The 19,331-nt window shown below is 48.4% G+C and overlaps 1 protein-coding gene across 2 annotated transcripts in view; it reads left to right on the top strand.

Moving 5' to 3' along the window:
• The window catches only part of LOC307233136 (ral guanine nucleotide dissociation stimulator-like), a 47,284-nt gene that overhangs the window by 27,906 nt on the left and 47 nt on the right, over positions 1–19,331 (top strand). For both annotated transcript variants that reach the window (XM_080004352.1, XM_080004351.1), the window contains exons 2-18: positions 4,379–4,683; positions 5,127–5,201; positions 5,311–5,504; positions 6,134–6,258; positions 6,821–7,036; positions 7,203–7,306; positions 7,482–7,566; positions 11,340–11,417; positions 11,834–11,920; positions 12,014–12,046; positions 12,550–12,671; positions 12,891–12,986; positions 14,325–14,538; positions 14,676–14,750; positions 15,706–15,954; positions 16,063–16,177; positions 16,768–19,331. The exon at positions 16,768–19,331 is cut by the window's right edge and continues 47 nt beyond it. In XM_080004352.1, the coding sequence (XP_079860478.1) occupies positions 4,379–4,683; positions 5,127–5,201; positions 5,311–5,504; positions 6,134–6,258; positions 6,821–7,036; positions 7,203–7,306; positions 7,482–7,566; positions 11,340–11,417; positions 11,834–11,920; positions 12,014–12,046; positions 12,550–12,671; positions 12,891–12,986; positions 14,325–14,538; positions 14,676–14,750; positions 15,706–15,954; positions 16,063–16,177; positions 16,768–16,946 (2,352 nt within the window). In that variant the 3' untranslated portion in view covers positions 16,947–19,331. The remainder of the gene's footprint in view (positions 1–4,378; positions 4,684–5,126; positions 5,202–5,310; positions 5,505–6,133; positions 6,259–6,820; positions 7,037–7,202; positions 7,307–7,481; positions 7,567–11,339; positions 11,418–11,833; positions 11,921–12,013; positions 12,047–12,549; positions 12,672–12,890; positions 12,987–14,324; positions 14,539–14,675; positions 14,751–15,705; positions 15,955–16,062; positions 16,178–16,767) is intronic.

Raw genomic sequence — 19,331 nt, 5'->3', positions numbered from 1 at the left:
TGATTGGTTCACAGCTTTCGACGGCTGTTAACCTCATTCTTTGCGGTGTGAACTTCAAAATGTCAACACCCGCCACTGTGCATCTGTTTTTGTTTTAGTGCGACGGCAAAAAAAGTGGAAATATGGATGGTTTTCCCTTTGTTTGTATTGTTTCCTCTGATTGTTCGGCTGAAAACGCTAAATCGGCTTCACTGACGTTCATGGAAACGGATTTTCCTCAAAAGTTTCCTTTCCTTTCACTTCCTCTTTATCATCACTCTGTCTCTTTCACCTTCCTGAAGGCCAAGTCCGACTTCTGCGTTTGTTTTTACCTCCCCTGCCTCCCAGACGGGTGGAGCTAGTACCTTAAAATGAGCTTTTTATATTATACAATTTAAATATCTGCTGAAAAAAAAAGGGGGGGACCTGGTGTGTGCGCGCCTGCGTGCGTGCGATACCTGAAAGGTCTCGGACATTCAATATAGTGAAATATATTTTAATTAGTTATTATTAATTATAATAATAATATAATAAAAATATAATAATACTTAAATTCTTCAAGTAATAATTCAACATACAACACACTCAGAAAACAATATCTGAATATTAAAGTAGGTTGATTATTTAAAAGTGTAGTACAGAGATGGCTCATTTATTGCAGCAAATAACAAATTAAACGTCATAATGAGTTGCTCAACACTCGGTCATGGTTACTTAATAAGAACATCAGGTCACTCTGGGACAGTAGATTAATGTATTTTTATTTATTTCTACAACAATGTGATACAAAACACGGACCTTCAATTAAGACAAACATGGATGAATATACTGTTGATACGTTCAAGCATCAATCAAAACTGAAAGTGTTTATAAAAAGTTTTTATAAAGTAGAAGATTCATCTGACGTTATACACAAAATATAAAAACAAAAGTGTAACTCTGTCATCGCTGTGTTTGCTTTGACTTTTAAGGTTCCTTTATTTGCAGTAAGTCATGTCGCAGCAGCAGAAACTTGATTACGAAGGAACCAAAAACCAACAAAACCAGAGACAAATCACAGGTCAGCAAGAGTACAGACATCTCTCTTCAGAGACAACTAGGTACGCAGGGATCTGTTGATGTCTTCACCAGGTTTGAGACTGCTGTTCACTATAAGGAGAGAGAGAGAGAGAGAGAGAGAGAGAGAGAGAGAGAGAGAGAGAGAGAGAGAGAGAGAGAGAGAGAGAGAGAGAGAGAGAGAGAGAGAGAGAGAGAGAGAGAGAGAGAGAGAGAGAGAGAGAGAGAGAGAGAGAGAGAGAGAGAGAGAGAGAGAGAGCTGCGTCTCTGTGATAAGGGTCTGACTGTCAAGGTTTCTGGGTATGAGTGCAACACACACACACACAAACAAACGCACAGCTACACACACATTTAGCCTGAATTTACAACAATGAAAAGCTGCACGAGTCACGCGAGGAGGTAGGGCTCAGAGGGGACGAGCTCAGATGACAGATCATGTGTACTGTTATTGATGTATTCGTGTACATCGATGGGATGTGGGGAGCGTTAATGGTCTGAAAGGTCGTTGCAGATCACAAGGTCTGAGTTTTATAATCCCGTGCCTCCGATCGCAGATTAGCTTTGGATCTCACGGTTGGAGACGGCCACAGCGGAGTTCTCCGTTTGAAACCCTTTAAAATGAGGTGTTACTCACCGCTCATCTTCTGGTCTTATTAGTGTGGAAGTGGAACGGACCTATCGCCATATTCCTAACGCCATGTCTTTTAACCCTTTAATACCAGTATGTTGCTGCCATGTTTTAGAGCTTTATCTGGAACCAAATTGAACAAGCCGCCGTTGGAATAGAGTCTGCGGTCGTCAAGCGGCCTTCTCCCTGAGTATCTACAGGTTATAAATATATATTTACATATTATTATAATGCTATAATGCTGTCTGGGTGTTGATGCTCGCTGGGCTTCGCTGTCGTTTACACCAGTGATTCTCCACCTTTTCCACATCAAGGATCCTCAGTTTGACCCTCGTCAGGCCAGTTGATTGGTTTTACGCTCCGAGATCCAATGTGAGATACATTTTTTTAACATTAATTGTCATTTATCACTATTATCTGATTCAGTGTCTCTACTCTAGTCGGGGAGATAACAGTGAAACTAGGTCGTTACTGGAAATTCTCTAGTGTGTTGGAAATGAAATATCGCCACTACTGTAAGTCATTTTTCTGGGGACCCACTGGAACCTCTGGAAAGGGTCCTCCTGGGGGGTCCCCGGACCCCACGTTGAGCACCCCTGGTTTCGATGCTTAACTGCGGATTTCTCCACACCTCTCTTGCTCTGTTTACACTTTCACGTATAAAATCCTTGCGCAAATTGACTCAATTCAGAATAAATAGCGATGTGGCGACTGGCGGCGGATCACAGCGGTGCGACCGGCTCAGGCGTGGTCGTCACCCGCGGGTGAACATTAGGATACTGAAATAGAGCGGGATGACTAATGCTCTGAGGATACACAGAGAGCGGCCATAACAGATTCCTGCGCTGCGTCAGGCCTCTGGAAGCTGAGATATCCAGGTCAAACAGCGTGAAATTGGCTGAAGTATTTCCAGTCATTTCGGGGGAAGGGAGGTCGGTTTGGGGCTGTACATTGTTCTCTGCGCCGCACTGACAGAGTTCACGTCCATAATTTGATTTCCGGGGGGGAAGAGGGGGGAGGGAGAGAGACAGAGAGAGAGAGAGAGAGAGGAAACGGCGCTGTAGCTTCAGTTGGAACATGATCCTCCATATTTAGACGTTTTAAAGGGCAGAGTCACTATTTTTTTTCTATGTTGGAGCCGTTTCATAGTTTTCTCTGGGATGGAATCCACAGTCACAGATGGTCATGATAGTCTGATTCCATGACGATGGATGTCAGCATCAAAAGTTAAACATTTGGAGCTGCACTTCCAACATGATCATCCAAGGAATCACCTTGAAGTTAAACCAGTTTTTTGCCCTTGCTCTGTCTGTGTCTTGGAACAACCTCTGAAATCTGGAAACATCCTCCAGCTCTCAACTTTAGTTCTCGGCCGTCGCTGCGTTCACCACAGCTCCGCATCACCGACCCAACTGTTGGTGAGAATAGGCTTGGTTTGTCGCTGGTTGCCATGGTGACTAACCACACCCCCGTTTTCTGGTGGAGCAGCATTGAGGGGGGGGGGCGGGGGCACAGGAAGTGGAATTGGTTTTAAATGCTTTAGGGCTTCAAATGTCCAGCTTCTATGGTTGTTCAACCCTTTACTGTCACTTATGTCTACATCAAGCTTAATAACATCACTTGGGTCCGCTGGCGCTCCCTCGGGTCGCCGGGCCTGGCCTGTGTTGGTTAAAACAATTCCCCCGAGTCGCGGTAACGCAGCGTGCGTTGGTGAGTGTTGCGGCTCCTTCCGTTGTTCGGACGCAGCTCTGGTCACCATCTGTGTTCCTGAAAGCTGCCAGTTGGATTCCCCGTGGACTTCCAGGCTCTCAGTAGGGATTCCCACGCCGATCGAAATGAAAAGAGAAGCTGCGATCACATGCAGGCTGAGTTTGTTTTCCTGCCGTGGGGACACGCTCTGGTTCTTTCACCCAGGGACTGGTGTTGATTCTCTGTTTGCCGTCCACAGGCTTCAGCCGCTGTTATTGTGGTGCTTATCCAGTAAGCTCTGTTTAGTGACTGATAGTGCCATTGTGTGTTCCACGCCGCTATCACACACATTTTGGTCTCAAAAGCGCAGTTCATGGTCCTGTCAGGAGCCAGAGAGGAGTTGTTTTATCTGAAAAACCGACGTTTTGGTCTGATATCGTCCTCTTCCTCGTAGCTCATGGTGATGAACTTGAATAGAATAGTCAGTTTTCTTCGGTGGTCATTTTCCGTTCCTGGCTTTTCTTTGTTGTTTGTCTCTCGGGGACCTCACCACAGGCTTAACAGAGATGTTAAGCCCGTCATGGTTCTTAACTCCGGTCCTCGGGACCAAAAGTTGTCCTGGTTTTCATTCGAGTCGCATAGTAGGGACTGATTCTGACCCTTGAGACCTGGTGAATTCAATCAGATGGATTCGACAGATCATTCGGCCATGTCTTTGCCCCAGCCCTGCACCGATCCATCAGTTGGACCTTCTGGGTTGATGCACATCAGTAAATCCACATGGTTGATTCAAAATCCCTGAGCGGAATTTTACTTTCTGAACCCGGATTTTCAACCTCATAATTCAATGAACTGCTGAAGGATAGAAAAGCAGAAACCCTCAGTGTTCAAGGACCAGAGTTAAGAACCAGAGTTAAGGGATTTGAGTAGATATGTGATATCTGGTGATATCAGTAGTGTTGTAACTATGATTATCGTCATGATAAATTCCTCCACGTGCTCCTAACACGCCTTCTGGTCCCGCAGAGCTCGACGCAGGAGATCGGCGAGGAGGCCGAGGATGGAGCCGTCTTCACCATCACCCTGAGGAAGATGCAGTTGCACCAGTCGGCCAGCAAGGGGCAGCGCTGGCTGGGCGTGGACACGGACTCGGCGCTGAGCCTGTACGAGACGTGCAAGGTGCGCACCATCAAGGCCGGCACGCTGGAGCGCCTGGTGGAGTACATGGTGACGGCCTTCAGGGGGAAGGACTCCACCTACGTCACCATCTTCCTCTGCACCTACCGCTCCTTCGCCAGCACCAGGCAGGTGCTCGACCTGCTGCTCAACAGGTACGCCGTAATATTGACATTATTTTATCCTATACTGGCTGCAGGCGGGTCCTTGAAGTGTTTGAATGGATTACATTCATTTTTGCAAATATTAGGCCTTCAGGGTCAACATTTCAACAATCCTTGTTCTTACCAAGCTCTGTGGAAGAGTGAGTCATGACCGAGTTCATAACCTGCTGTGATTCTGCCTGATCCTTACCTCTGGCCTGTCCCAAGTATAGCAGTAAATACCAAATACTTGTATTTTTAATTGTAATTTTATTTTACTGTTATAGCGAGAGATGGTTTGTCCAAAAGTCTGTCTTAAATGTTGTTTTTGTCTTAAAAGTTCTTAACAAGTATGGAATGTAACTCTCCGGAACATGCACAGACACCACCTTATGGCATTTCCAAGTTTTATTTTTCCACTGTTCATTTGTAACCCTCCCCCCGTGCCACTCCAGGTACGCCAAGCTCCAAAACCTGCTGTCGAGCACAACGCCCCGACTCTCTCAGGAAGAGTGTACGGAGCTCAGGAAGTAAGAAGCCCCCTAACCTCACCCCGACCCCTGCTTCCCTAGTCAGCCTCTGCCCGTGTATACATTCAGTATGAATCTTTGAACGTACGACCCCTGGTCTCCATGGCAGCACGGTGTCCTCCATCCTGGGCGCCTGGTTGGACCAGTACTCTGAGGACTTCTGGAGCCCTCCGGACTACAGCTGCCTGCACCAGCTGCTGTCCTACCTGCACGTGCACTTCCCCGGCTCCGACCTGGAGCGCCGCGCTCGCAACCTGCTGGCGCACTTCCAGCGGAGGCAGCAGTGTGAGCCCGACCCCGACGGTAGGAGTCCGCACTGTCCACAGATTAACGCAGGGTGGCGAAGGAAATGTTTGCAAAGTTGGCGGGATGAGCTCCTAATCTTTCTAGGTGGCTAGCCAGCGAGGTCAGTGGATTCAATTAAGGAAACGTAATTACACCGTTCACTTTTGCCTCGTGACTCATTGCAAACCACAGTGAGTTTCTTCTTTGGAACAGTTTATTTTCCGGCAGTGGGTTGAACAGCTGGCTCTAGTTTCAGCTTCCCAACGCGGCTGCGCTGTTGTCGATTCCACACATTTAGCTGAATATCAGCCTCTGGAAGCTGAACTCTGATAAATCTATGCAATGAATTTACTTTGCGAGCAGTACAGTGGCAAATCCACTGATTTTGACAATTAGGATAAGATTAGATAAGACTATTAAATTCAGAAGTTGACGGAACAGTACAAGTCAAAAAATAAATAAAAATGAAACGGTAATAACAAGGATAATAGTAATCATGATTATAATTATGATAAACAATAATAAACAACAATAATAACACAAATAACAATGATCATAGTGTGAATGGTGATAATAGTAGTAGTGGTATTAAAGTGAGGTTCAGCTTGGTGCGGATCCTGAATCCTTCTTGTTGTGACGCTCTGCAGGGGAACACATCGGCTGCCCGTTCGCCACGCAGGAAGAGAGCGGCTTCGAGGACGAGCTCCCTGCGTTCAGCTTCCTGTCCTTCGACCCCATCATGGTGGCCGAGCAGTTCACGCTCATGGACGCGGTGAGACTCTTTTCACCTCCTGGCCCTGGTTCGAGGTTTCTTGTTTTCATCTGTGTTGTCCACGGAAAGTTCAATTACAGACAATTACAAATCAGATCCCACTTTGTCCTGGAGAGGAAATGTAAATTCCTTCAGCAGCAAAAGATTTCAGTTTCCACGGGTCAATAAAAATATGATAAACATCAAAATGATTCAATCAATGTGAGAAATTTAAATGAATTTTCAATCTATTTCAGAGTTAAAAACTCTGAAAATTGAGTTTAAGGGTGTTAAATAAATTGCTCCTAATAAAAAACCCCACATTGAGATAAATCTAGTCCTTTGGAAAAGCAACATTTAGGATTTTCTCGATCCCCATGGAAAAAGGTTAAAAACCTACAAAGTTTGGATGCAGTTTGGCCTCAAAACAAACTAGAAGTAGCTTAACTTTCTATGCAGCGCAAAGAATACAACATTTCAAGGGCCAATCCGTAAGAGCATATTTGCAGTGTGTGAACGCTCTGGTTCCATCACTGATCCACGCTGAGCAGTGTGTCCCTGTGTGTGTGTGTGTGTGACCCAGGACCTGTTCAAGAAGGTCGTCCCGTACCACTGCCTGGGGGGGATCTGGTCGCAGAGGGACAAGAAGGGCAAGGAGCACCTGGCGCCCACCATCCGAGCCACCGTGGCCCAGTTCAACTCCGTCACCAACTGCGTCATCACCACCTGCCTGAGCAGCCCCTCGCTGAAGCCCACCCAGAGGGCACGGCTGCTGGAGCGCTGGATCGAGGTGGCCAGGGTGAGATGAGATCAGATCGGATAGGATAAGATTCTCGTGTAGGACCACCAGACGCACGCACCCTGCACTACATTATTGTTTGAGAAGAGGCGGCGTCCCCGTCTTCGCCTCCTCGCCCTCTCACCCGTCTCCCCGTCTCTGACCTCAACCTGCTTTTTTCGCTCAGGAATGTCGGATCCTGAAGAACTTCTCGTCGCTGCGTGCCATTCTCTCCGCTCTGCAGTGCAACGCCATCCACCGCCTGAAGAGGACCTGGGAGGAGGTGTCCAGGTGAGGGGTTGAAACCCTGTGTGAGCGCTTCCTGGAGTCAGGAGTGTGTGAGGGAGGACGTACCGTCACGGTGAGGACGGTCTCACCGAGGCTGAGAATGTCTCGGGGCTGGTTTTGGTTCCTCTCTGCTCATCTCTCTCTCTCTCTCTCTCTCTTCCCTCTCGCTCCGTCGCAGGGAGAACTTCCGGACCTTCCGCGAGCTCTCGGAGATCTTCTCAGACGACAACAACTACTCCCTGAGCCGCGAGCTTCTGGTCAAGGTGGGTGCAGAGCGTCACGGGAAGGGCTGTCTGGTAAAGCAGGTCCCCTGTGAAGGAGCAGACGAAAACCAGTGACTGCAGAGGATCGCTGGGGCCCGACGCGTCAGGGTCCGACTCTCCTGCCCAGCCCCTTGAGCGAGGCACTGGCTGCCCTACGGGGGCCGTGCTGCGGGTGCACACTGCTCCCGCTGTAGACGGTCAGGGTGGTAAAATGCAGGACATTTACATTTACATTTACATTTAGTCATTTAGCAGACGCTTTTATCCAAAGCGACTTACAAGGGAGAATAACATTCAAGCTACATTGCGACAGAGATTAGTGTAACAACAACATTTGTGTAACAATAAATACTGCAAGGTGGTGCTAAGTAATTGTAGGTTAGGACAGGAGGTACTCACTGAAGAGCTGGGTCTTCAAGTGCTTCTTAAAGACAGAGAGGGAGCGTCATTTTTGGCAGCTCGTTCCACCAACGTGGAACTACAAATGAGAATAACCTGGATTGCCGTGGCTGTACGGCCGGCAGAGCCAGGCGACGCTCATTTGACGAGCACAGCATCCGGGGGGCAACATGTGCTCTTACAAGAGCATTTAAGTAGGCGGGAGCATTCCCAGCAATCACTCTGTAGGCCAGCATCAGAGACTTGAACTTGATGCGGGCGGCTACAGGTAACCAAGCGGCTACAGGTAACCAAGCGGCTACAGGTAACCAAGTGGCTACAGGTAACCAGTGGAGCTCGGGAGCTCAGGACCGGGAGACGGCGGCAACATGGTCCGAGAATGTAGTTGGTCATCAATAATGACACCAAGATTCCTTGCAGCCTTGGTAGGAACAAGAGATAGAGAGTCGATTGGAGGACAGATTGGAGAGTTGATGTAAAACTAGTCGAGTGATGGTCAAATGTGTATTTTTCGGCAGAACTTGGGGCAATCATTTGTGCAGCCACACAAATACACAAAGAAGCCAAAACACAAACTGTCATTCATCTATTTAGACATCTGAAAGAGAGGTGAGCAGAGGCGTGGTGAGATGTTTGCGTGGCAGTTTGGCCTGCAGCCCCGCCCCAGTGGCCTTTTCAGGGCCCTTTCAAAACAGAGACGCAGATGACGGGTTAGAAAACACCCGTTTATCGCGGAGCTTGGGCTGGATGGAACAAGCCCAGAGCAGATGGGCACATGTCATGACAAGGGCTCCTCTCCTGAGGGTTTTACCTGCCGCTCCTTCCACCAATCAACAAGCAACAGGTGTACAGCCACACTGACCCTGGGCCCCAATTACCTAGACCCAGGACAGGTGTGGCTGCTCAACCACACCATCCCCACGCCACAGCTTGTTTTTCACTGTTCGGCTCCAATAGCTCCGGCCGGCGCTCCTTTTCCTTTTCCTTTTCCTTTTCCTTTTTCTTTTCCTTTTTCTGATTAAATGATAAATCCGCGCTCGTTGGTTACGTAAACTCTGCTGAAGGGAGGAAGCGTTTTGGCACCGGACGTCCCGCCACGTCGTCCATCTTGTCTCCTCTCTCATGCTGCTCTGACAGGAATCCATCGCTGATGAATGTGCGCCAGCCTTCACAGAACATGTTCATCTTCCTTTTCCTGACGCTCTGTCACACGCTTCAAGCTGCTTTTGTTTCAATGCACATTGAGAAGCAGCCGTCAAAGTGCTGCAAAATGTTCCGAAAAAAATAAAGACATTAAAATAACATAACATAGTAGTTGATAGTGGGGATGAGACAATTATTTGAAATAATAATGAAATCTGATAAATATAAAAATAAATATTCCGTAATACATTTTATGTTTATTTTTAGTCAAATTAAAATTTATTTTGAGATGCCTGTTATTTCACTGAATGTTGTCATGAAATTGTAAAGATCAGTCGAAATAATTGAAAAATCACTGAAAAGTCACTGATCTCACTGTGACTGAAGGTTCAGTGTTTGTATCGATGCGTCGTCAAATACCGCGATCACGTCAAGTACACGTGAAAGTACCACATTGACATTCTGTTTCAGTAAGAGTATTTAAGTAGTTGCTCTTAAATGTACTGAAAGTATTAGGCTGCAGAGTAGACAGTATAGCTTTGAAATGTAGTGCAGTAGAAGTATCCAAAAACCGAATATACTTGAAAACTACGTAAGTACAGCGACAGAGGACCTCCACCTCTGGGCTGCTCCAGCATTTCAGCGTCTCTCTGACGGAGCGCCGCCTCCACCTTTTATCACAAAGATTCACTTTGATGAAACCCAGAGACTCTGCAGACGTCTGAGCCTTCAGATGTTCATCCGTGGAATACGGAGCTTTCCAGGGAGACTCGGAGGCTTTCCTGTTCCTTACCTGGAGTGTCCTTCCTTCTCTCTTCAGTTCTAATAAAAAACACGTTTCTGGTTTGAAAGGCGGTGAATCACAGCCCACAAGGCCTCAAACCACCAAACCAACAACGGGCGGACCTTTAAAGGTCACAAAACACCACCCAATAACAACACAGCCTTGCACGGCACGGGAAGACACTTCAAAGTAGGGGAACCACGCCCATGTCTACGCCCGTCACAGCTCCACCCACTGATGCACGCTCCCGTTTGGAAAGAAAACAAAACACAGCGCTGCTATTTTTGCTTTCTATTGTTGTGAATTAGAAGGTGCGTGGGGCTGACGTGGTGGCAGGGTGGTGGAGGCGGTGCGAGGGGCAGTGACGTTCCCCAGACGGAGGGGAATCCTGCCCACGTCAAAGCGGAGGAACCCGTCTGCGGGTGGAGATTAGATCCACGCCCTGATCGTATGACGGAGGGAGGATGTAGCCGCAGGGTGACGGGGTTACTGGACTGGAGTGTATTCAGTTTTGGTATTAGTTTTGGTTTTCCACTTTTACTACATCCACTGCCTTTCAAAGCAAATGTATGTATATATAGATACTCAATATACTTTACATGCAGCTCAATGCGCTTTACATGAATATAATTCAGTCAAATATTAATGATAATAATAAAAAAGCAAACAAGCAAAATGCATTTCATAAAAAGCAGAAGATATTGTGCTGTAGTTCAGGTTTGCTCATGGTGTTCTGTGTCGGGGAATCGTTCCCACAACCCTGTGGAGCGTCGCATCCGCGACACCGACAAAATGTTCTTAAAAGACATTGATCTAATGTGCAGAGTGGGAGTGGGTGTGTAGGTGGAAGTTTCTGGAATGCAGCGTTTTTGTGGAAACCTGAGGTGGGGGTGGGGGTGATTTAATGTGATGGGAAAGGCCTCTCACCCCCCTCCCCCTAACCCCTACCCCCACCCATGTGCTGTTCCTACAAAATGGCAGAAAAAATACTTGAAAGGTGTTTATTTTATGCGTGACGTTCTGTGTTTTAAGTCAATGTCGCTTGTTTTACACCCAAAACCGAAAACGCAGTTAGATGGAAAAGTTTCCATTATAAGCATCAGACTAAATCATATTTGTGAGTTTAAGTTTTAAGTTTCATGGTGAGTTCAGACTTAATCACAGTATTTTTAAAGGACCTTTATTTTGACAGGAGCAGCCCCCGATGCTCGCGTGGTAATATGATCCGTGCCTTTAAATGACTTAAAATTCACATCCCTCATCCCACGGCCAGGTTAAAACTATAAATGACGACAATAAAAACGTTGGGTTGTGAGTGGAGCCGCGGTCCTGGTTCCGCCATCAGCGTCCAGATCCTCCAGGAATGTGGGCGGAGGTCAGGCGGGGGTCACGCTGTAGATATGGAACCTAATGAGAAGCAGATGCTGATTCCTACGCTGCTTTGCAGGAGGGAACGTCCAAATTCGCAACTCTGGAGATCAACCCCAAGCGGGCGCAGCGGAGACACCAGCAGCAGAGAGACCTGGTGAGACTTCTTTTTTGAACGTGTCTGTGGAAACCTTCATTTTGATGATTATTCATAGGGTTCAATTCACACCGCACTCCCCCTGGTGGCCGCCAGCTGTAATTACATCGAGAACTCTAGCGCTGACGGTCCTGGCGCCTTGCTTTACGGCACAGTGTGCATCTCAGAGCTGCATTAAGTTCTTGTCTCATCCAAGCCGACAAGATTTACTTTTCTACTTGATGCAGCCTCTGGATGTGTTACAGTGGCCTTTCTTCAACCATACCAAATCAATGGTAAATCTAGAAAGTAAACTCAGAAAGGAGACTAATAGTTATCATAATTGTTTTTCTTTCTCCTCCACCTCCTCCTCCTCCTCCTTATCCTCCTCCTCCTCCTCCTCCTCCTCCTCATCATCCTCCTCCTCCTCTTCTCAGGGAGTGATGCAGGGCACCATCCCCTACCTGGGAACCTTCCTGACAGACCTGGTCATGATGGACACGGCCATGAAGGACTACACCGAGGTCCGACTTCCAATTCTAAATAACTGGTTGTTAAACCTATTTCTTGTGACTGCAGATGTCAGTGTTGAATCTCTCTTTTGTTTGGCGCTGCAGGGCGGACTGATCAACTTTGAGAAGAGGAGAAAGGTACGACCCCGCACATATGATGAATTCAGATTTAAGTTAACTGTCTGGTCGAAGGTTATTTAAAACGGAGATTAAAAAACAACAACAAATAACATAATTCTTTATATCTTTATTCATAAATGTAACAATATTTACATAGTACCTATCACAAAAAAGGTTGCAAAGTGCTTTACAAAGACAAAAGACAAGCTTAAACCAACCACTAGATTTCAGTGGCATTAGCGCCCCCCGTGGTCCAGGGCGGTGATGCTTCCAGCTCCATCACCTCCCGTCTACGGAGCATCACAAAGAGCAGAAAAACTCCTTGTGGTCCTTTTCAGATAAGATCAGATCAGATCGGTGGAAATTAAAGCGGCTCAGTCTCAAATAAGAACATAACACAGAGATACCAGTTAATTATAACTAACTAGAGTTTGAATTTAACAAATTATAGTTAAGTGAACTAAAATATGTCATTTGCATAAATAAATACCATTGACGACACTGTTTTCTCCCCTCTGCAGGAGTTTGAGGTGATCGCTCAGATCAAGCTGCTCCAACTCGCCTCCAACAACTACAGCTTCACGCCGGACGGCCACTTCAGGGAGTGGTTCTCAGGGGTGGAGCGGCTGAGCGAGGCGGAGAGGTGAGGTGCTGCTCCACCTCCCAATATGGATATGAGGCTCAATGTCATGATATGAAGCTCGATCTCGTCTGGGTTTCTGTTTCTGGTGATATGGTGATTTAGTTAAATGTTGTCTCTCTCTCTCTGAGCGGTTGGGTGGGTGGACAGTTTTGTCAGTTTTGGGGAAACGTTGTCTTAATGTGTAGAAATGCAACTCCTCCTCTGCTCCACCTTCCACAGCTACAATCTCTCCTGTGAGATCGAGCCGCTGTCGGAGTCGGCGAGCAACACTCTGAGAGCCAAGAAGAACGGAGGCATCATCAAGCGCTGGAGCGAGTGAGTGTCCCTCTAACTTTTATAATAATAATAATAATAATAATAATAATAACAATTATTATTATTATTATTATCGTTATTATTATTTTTTTATTATTATTGTTATTATAATTATAATTTTTATTATTATTATTATTATTATTATTATTATTATTATTATTATTATTATTATTTATTAATATTATTAATATTATTATTATTAAGGGTCTGTCTGCAGCCCTGCTCGGATTTTATATCTTTATCTTCTCTGCGTTTTTCAGGCTAAAAGTATCTGAAACATGGCAACCTCAGTACACAGAGACATGGTTTAAGTCTCGTTAGAACCGGGACATCTTAGACATTTTGTAGTTCGAGTTTGATCAATATCGATGTACATTTGGAGCAGAAATTAGTGAAAAATTGTTGCAATATTACCGGAAGTAGGGAACGTTGGCGCACCTTGATTAGTTTGAGGGGCGGGCGCTTTGTGACATCATCATCTGAACTTATACAAGTCCAAGCTTCGTGTCTCGGAAGTCATTCGCATCCAGCGCCCTCCGCGTCCAGTGACACTCAACCCGCGGCTCTTTTATGACGAGTTGCGGCTCTTTAAAGTGTTATTTAAAATGACTTTTAAAAAATCGAAAAGAGTATTTCGGTCAATTCTGTCTGAGACGTTTTCCGCCGTATTCAAAACTGAATTTCCCATTAGACACATCAACCTGTGGCGGCTTGGAGAGAGAGTGCATCTATAGAGATCTGTTTCCTGGTCCTGATCAATGATCTGTTATCTGCGAGATCAATAGCTGATCACCTGCTTCCCACTGGCGTCTTGAAGTTGAACTAGAGATGCTAATTTAGGTTATTTCTTCTGAGAGCCGGCCCTCAGTGACCGATCATTATCCCTTTTCAGACCAGATTAAAATGTGCTACCTAGAATGGACGAATGTGTGGGATCAGGGGTTGCCATATCGTATCGTTCACCATAATACCGGTCATTTTTAATATGATAAAAAAAAAATCATATAGTGATAATGGCAATATTCTAGTTTTTGCCGACATTAGGGATGGGCATAAATACTTGATTTGGATGTCAGTTCAACGTATAGAGTCATCACATTTTTACCAGAGGGTGCACACAATCAGGTTGGGGAAAACGATGGCATTACATCATAATAAATAATATATAATACAGTCACACACCGTTAAGTCATTTTCAACACTTCTACGTTGTGGAAAGGATCCGGGGCCTTGGAGCTGTCCTCTTATGTGCCTGAAGTAAAAGGCACGTGTGGTTGCACGTGTCGCACCATTGGGTTGTATTTATTTAAACGTGGAATGACACTTCTTCCCGTCCAGTCGCCAGCTGACCGAGGCCGGCTCCAGTTCGGGTCCTGGCTCCCACTCCAAGTCGCTGGACCACCCGCACTACAGACCGTACCAAGGCGGCGGGGGGGACAGCGGCGACGCCCTGAGCGTCACCTCCGTCAGCTCCAGCGGCTCGGACCTGGAGGATGTCAACGCCAGCTTCCTGTCCGACTCCCCCGAGGGGCACGAGAGGCACGAGAGGAAGGTGGGACGGAGAGGAGGCACCTTTTGATAGAATGACACTTAATTTAAGTCCTTGAAAGTCATGGAATAGTCTGGTGACGTGTGACGTGTGACGGCAGCGAGCGTCGTAACCGGGCGCCTCTTCTCTCCTCCTTCCAGACGTCCACTCCGTCGGTGAAACATTCCGTCTCGGCGCTGGGGAGGGAAGGTCCTTCAGCCGACACCACGTCCACGGTAAACGTCTCCCCTCTGGTCAAGGAAAGTGCTGGAAAAAGTCCTTGAATTTTGCTTACTTTTACCTGAATGGATCCACCTGCGTCAGATACATTCGCTGAGTGTAATTTTGCTGTGATTTAGTGACACATTAAAACTCAAAACAGGATAATGATGGGTTGAAGGAAACACTCTCATTACACTCGTGCTGTTGTCAAGGTGGTCGTGTCGTGAGGAACCAGATTGAAAGGTGGGGTTGATGAGCCTTTGAGCTGGGTGGGGTTCCAGGTTGCTGCCGCAGCCACGTTGACGTAGAAACTAGAAAACCGTTTTTCCACCTCCACCTTCCATCCACATTTAAAACACGCCAACACTGACCCAACGGAAGGAAGTCAAAGCAAACAGCAAACAGCAAACAGAAAACAGCGCTCATGTTCTGCAACCCGGAACATGTGCAAGATAGAACATTAAAAGGAGCTTCACTCCACATTTTGTCACCGACATAGAGACACAAAATAACATAAAATAACACAAAAAAACACAGACAGTGCAGGGTTATTCAGTGATGATGACATCTGGCTGCACATTATCCCACTTAATACACAGATACTCTCTTAATACCTGAATACATTGAACTTATTATTATTATTATTATTATTATTATTATTATTATTATTATTATTATGTCTAGTTTAAGAGCTTCCACTTAGAAATATGAATAACCTATTTCCTATTATTGATGTTAAATTGGACATTTACATTCATGATGAAACGTGACGCTGGATGGGATGTTGGAGACCATCTCTTCCAGTCTTCCATCGTAGTTTCTATGCAGCGCCACCAGATGGCGCCACCAGCCGGTGTTGGCATTAGCGTCTAGGTGGAGCCAAACATTATTAAGCGCCAACAGATTAGCGTCATTATTCGTGAATAACGGAGCGCCTGCCGCTGCTGACCCTCCGTCTCCGTCCTGCAGTTCTGGGAGTGCACCTCCCTGTCCTCCCTGGACACGTCGGGCTCGGCCTCGGGCTCCAGCAGCGCCTCCTCCTCCTCCGTCTCCTGCTCCACCCCCCTGGCGGCGTCCCGCTCCCACAAGCGCTCGGTGTCGGCCATCTCCAACTACTCCACCCTGTCCCTGCCCCTCTACAACCAGCAGGTGGACGACTGCTGCATCATCAGGGTCAGCCTGGACGTGGAGAACGGAAACATGTACAAGAGCATCCTGGTGAGGGGGGCTGATAAATGGGCGTGGTCCTGGCTCTTTCGGACTGTAGCCATGGTAACCAGGGAGGGTGTTTGTGCTGACCTGTGTGTGTGTGTGTGTGTGTGTCAGGTGACCAGTCAGGACAAGACGCCGGCCGTGATCCGCAAAGCGATGATCAAACACAACCTGGAGCGAGAGAAGACGGAGGACTACGAGCTGATGCAGAAGATCTCGGAGGAGAAAGGTGAGAACCTGCGACTCCACCCGACCCCGGTTCTGATGTTCCGACCCTGAACCACCTGAAACTCCCACCGCGTCCTGGTTCCACTGCTTCCGTTTACTCCAGTTCCCCATCTCTCCCTGAGCCGCCGGACCTGAAGGTCCTGAAGGTCCTGAAGGTCCTGAAGGTTCTGTTCTCTCGCTTCATAGAACCCTCTGGTTCTGTTCCTACCTCTCTGTGCCAAACAGATCCAGAACCTGCTGCACTTTAATCAACAAGAGAGTCCAAACACTTTAAAGGGGCGGTTTGGCCGACGGGTTTAAGCTAAATCAGGACGAATCTAATCCAATGTCAATTTCAATTTGGCTCCTGGTGTCTGGTGTCGGTGCTGCTCCACCCGGAGGCCCCGCCCATCAACCCAAAGGTTCCGTTTAAGATTCACTCGAACCTACGTCAGCTCTGATCTTCCTTCTGGAAAACTGTTTTTTTTTAAATAAACCGAGCAGTCACCTCAAACCATGGCCCCATCAGGTGTTTCAGTCATTTATGTCATTCAATGTCAGTCATTCAACTCTCCTCCACCCTCCTAACCCCACCCATCTCCTCGCCCGCAGAGCTGCGTATCCCTGACAACGCCAACGTCTTCTACGCCATGAACTCGGCCGCCAACTACGACTTTGTGCTGAAGCGTCGCGGCGTGGGGGCGCGGCCGCTGCGCGCCAAGGCGGTGACCAGCTCCACGCTGCCGCGCATGAAGCAGAAGGGGCTGAAGATCGCCAAGGGGATCTTCTGAGGACCCGGGACCCCCCACCGGGACCCCCGCCCCCGCCCGCCCCCGCCCGCCCTCCTTCCAAAGAAGGGACGTTTTTTTTTTTTTTATGTTTGGGTTTGGGATGAGACCCGTGAACCTGGGTTTGGTTGACGTGGAAACGGAGACGTGCACCCGCACTTACTGACGAACAACAGTCGTCGTCGTCGTTGTTGTTGTTGTTGTTACTCGGAACCTTCCAGAGAACTGTCATGGCCGACCCCCGGTGCCGCCGTCTGTACCGCCGTCGGTACCGCCTGGACCCGGCGCTGCCGCACCACTTTGGATTCTGCGATCGCAAGTCGCCTTTTCTCCCACACCTGGAGGTTTTGCGTACAAAGCCGAAAAGCCGTAGAAAAAAGGGAACGCCCTGTGAAGCGCCGTCTCGCGCCAAAATATCCCAGGATGCATCGCTCGGCGACCTGGCTCTTCTGGACCCACCGGGTATCCCAGCATGCATTTGGACAAAAAGCTGCCAGGACAGGACGGAGGGAAGCCCCGCCCACCTGGAAGGACGTACTTTGTAGTCATGAACGGGATATTCTGGAGTAGTACTTGGGGTTAGTACTTGGGGGTAGTACTTGGGGGGGGTATTCCGTAGTACTTTGGAGTAGGACGCATCCCTGGTCTCGTCGGGGCGGTCTACTTCCTGGGTCGAGTGTTCTCGTGGTATTTAAAACGCGGGGAGCAAGGAAGACGGTGTGAAATGGGTTTTTTTCCGTGTGTGACGGTCACATGTTGTTACTGTGCGTGTTGATTTTTTAACTGAGCGGTGTCCGCCGCACCACCCGGGGAAGGTGGAGATCCTGTGAACTGTGTGTGTGTGTGTGTGTGTGTGTGTGTGTGTGTGTGTGTGTGTGTGTGTGTGTGTGTGTGTGTGTGTGTGTGTGTGTGTGTGTGTACATATATATATAAATAATCATTTCAGCGAACACTGACTTCACGGTGTATCCACCCACAGCGCAGCCTCAGCGCCACGTGGCCGCCGCCCCTTTTTGCTTTTCCCAAATCTTTTGTGTTTTTCCCGCGACTCTCTGCTCTGATGGTGCTGCCAAATGTCATTCCACAGAGGTCGTACAACAGCCTCTCTCCCCCTGATTCTCTCTCTCCCCCGTCTCCTCCTCCTGTGGATCATCAGCGTTGTGACTCCTCCCGCCGTCCTCATCTATCCTGTGACGTCGCGCCAAAATCCCCTGCGGCATCACTTCCTGTTTGGACACGGCGAGTCGGGCCCTACGCTCCGCGGGGCGGCCCAAAGGGCGGGGTTGCTATCGGTTACTTTGGACACGCCCCCATTTTGGTGAAGCTGCGCCGGGAAGTGGGAAAAGTGTAGAAAGCGCCCGGTGCTGCGGTGGGCGCACGACGACCGCCTCCCAAATGACGGAGGAGACACCACCTCCTGCACCGCCTTCAACGTTCCCTTTAATCTGGAGGATTCATCCAGGACGTCACCGCTTCACCTCATTTCCCCCCAAACACAACCAAGCCGCAGTGGCCCAACTCGACTCTGTCTTCAAGAAAAGAAAAACAAACAAAAAAAAAAAACACAACTTTTTACTTTTATAAAAGTTGTTTGTTTGACAAAAAAAACAACAACAAAAAACTTGTTTTCCAGCCGCTTCCCGGCGCCGGAACGCTCCGTTGCGTCCGCCCTGCGTCCGGAGGGAGAGGCCCGCGTCCTCCCCGTTGTCGCCCGTCCGCCGCGGCGCCCCGTTCTCCCCGGGCGTCGGGGGCCCCCGGCGCCATCTGGGGTAAAGGGCGGAGCTTGTCGCCGCGTGGGGGGGGGGGGCGACGGGTCTGCAAACCGGAAGCCCCCTCTTCGATGGTGGCTATGAGTTTGAGCGGCGTCCCGTCCCGCGGACGAGACTCGCGTTTCAGGGAAGACAAACCGATGAGTTCACGGCGGTTCGAGGTCGTTTACGCGGAGCGGCGGCCCGCCGGACGCCCGTCACACTGCCAAGCTCCGCCCCCCGACCCCGCCACCCTTCTCCCGCCGCCCTCCGTCCACCTGTTGGTGCTTTTGTTTTTTCGTTATTCGTTCACGATCGGGCCCCGGGCGGGGGGAGGCGGGGCCGGGGGGGGCGTCGCGTGGCCTCGCCCCTTCAACACTGTGATCCTCCGTCCGTCCGTGACCAGTGCTGTGTCCTTCCCTCCCGGTGTGGACGGCGATGGGACGTGAAACAAAAACCCAAACTCGTTGTTGTTTACAGGCGGAAAGGACCCTTGGTGTGCCAAACAGGAAGGATACAGTGTGTGTGTGTGTGTGTATGTGTGTGTGTGTGTGTATGTGTGTGTGTGTGTGTGTGTATGTGTGTGTGTGTGTGTGTGTGTGTGTATGTGTGTGTGTGTGTGTGTGTGTGTGTGTGTGTG

This window comes from Zeus faber, assembly GCF_960531495.2.
Source record: "Zeus faber genome assembly, chromosome: 7".
Taxonomy (NCBI): domain Eukaryota; kingdom Metazoa; phylum Chordata; class Actinopteri; order Zeiformes; family Zeidae; genus Zeus; species Zeus faber.
Note: the sequence above shows the minus strand (reverse complement) of the source record. Positions and strands in the feature narration are given on the sequence as shown.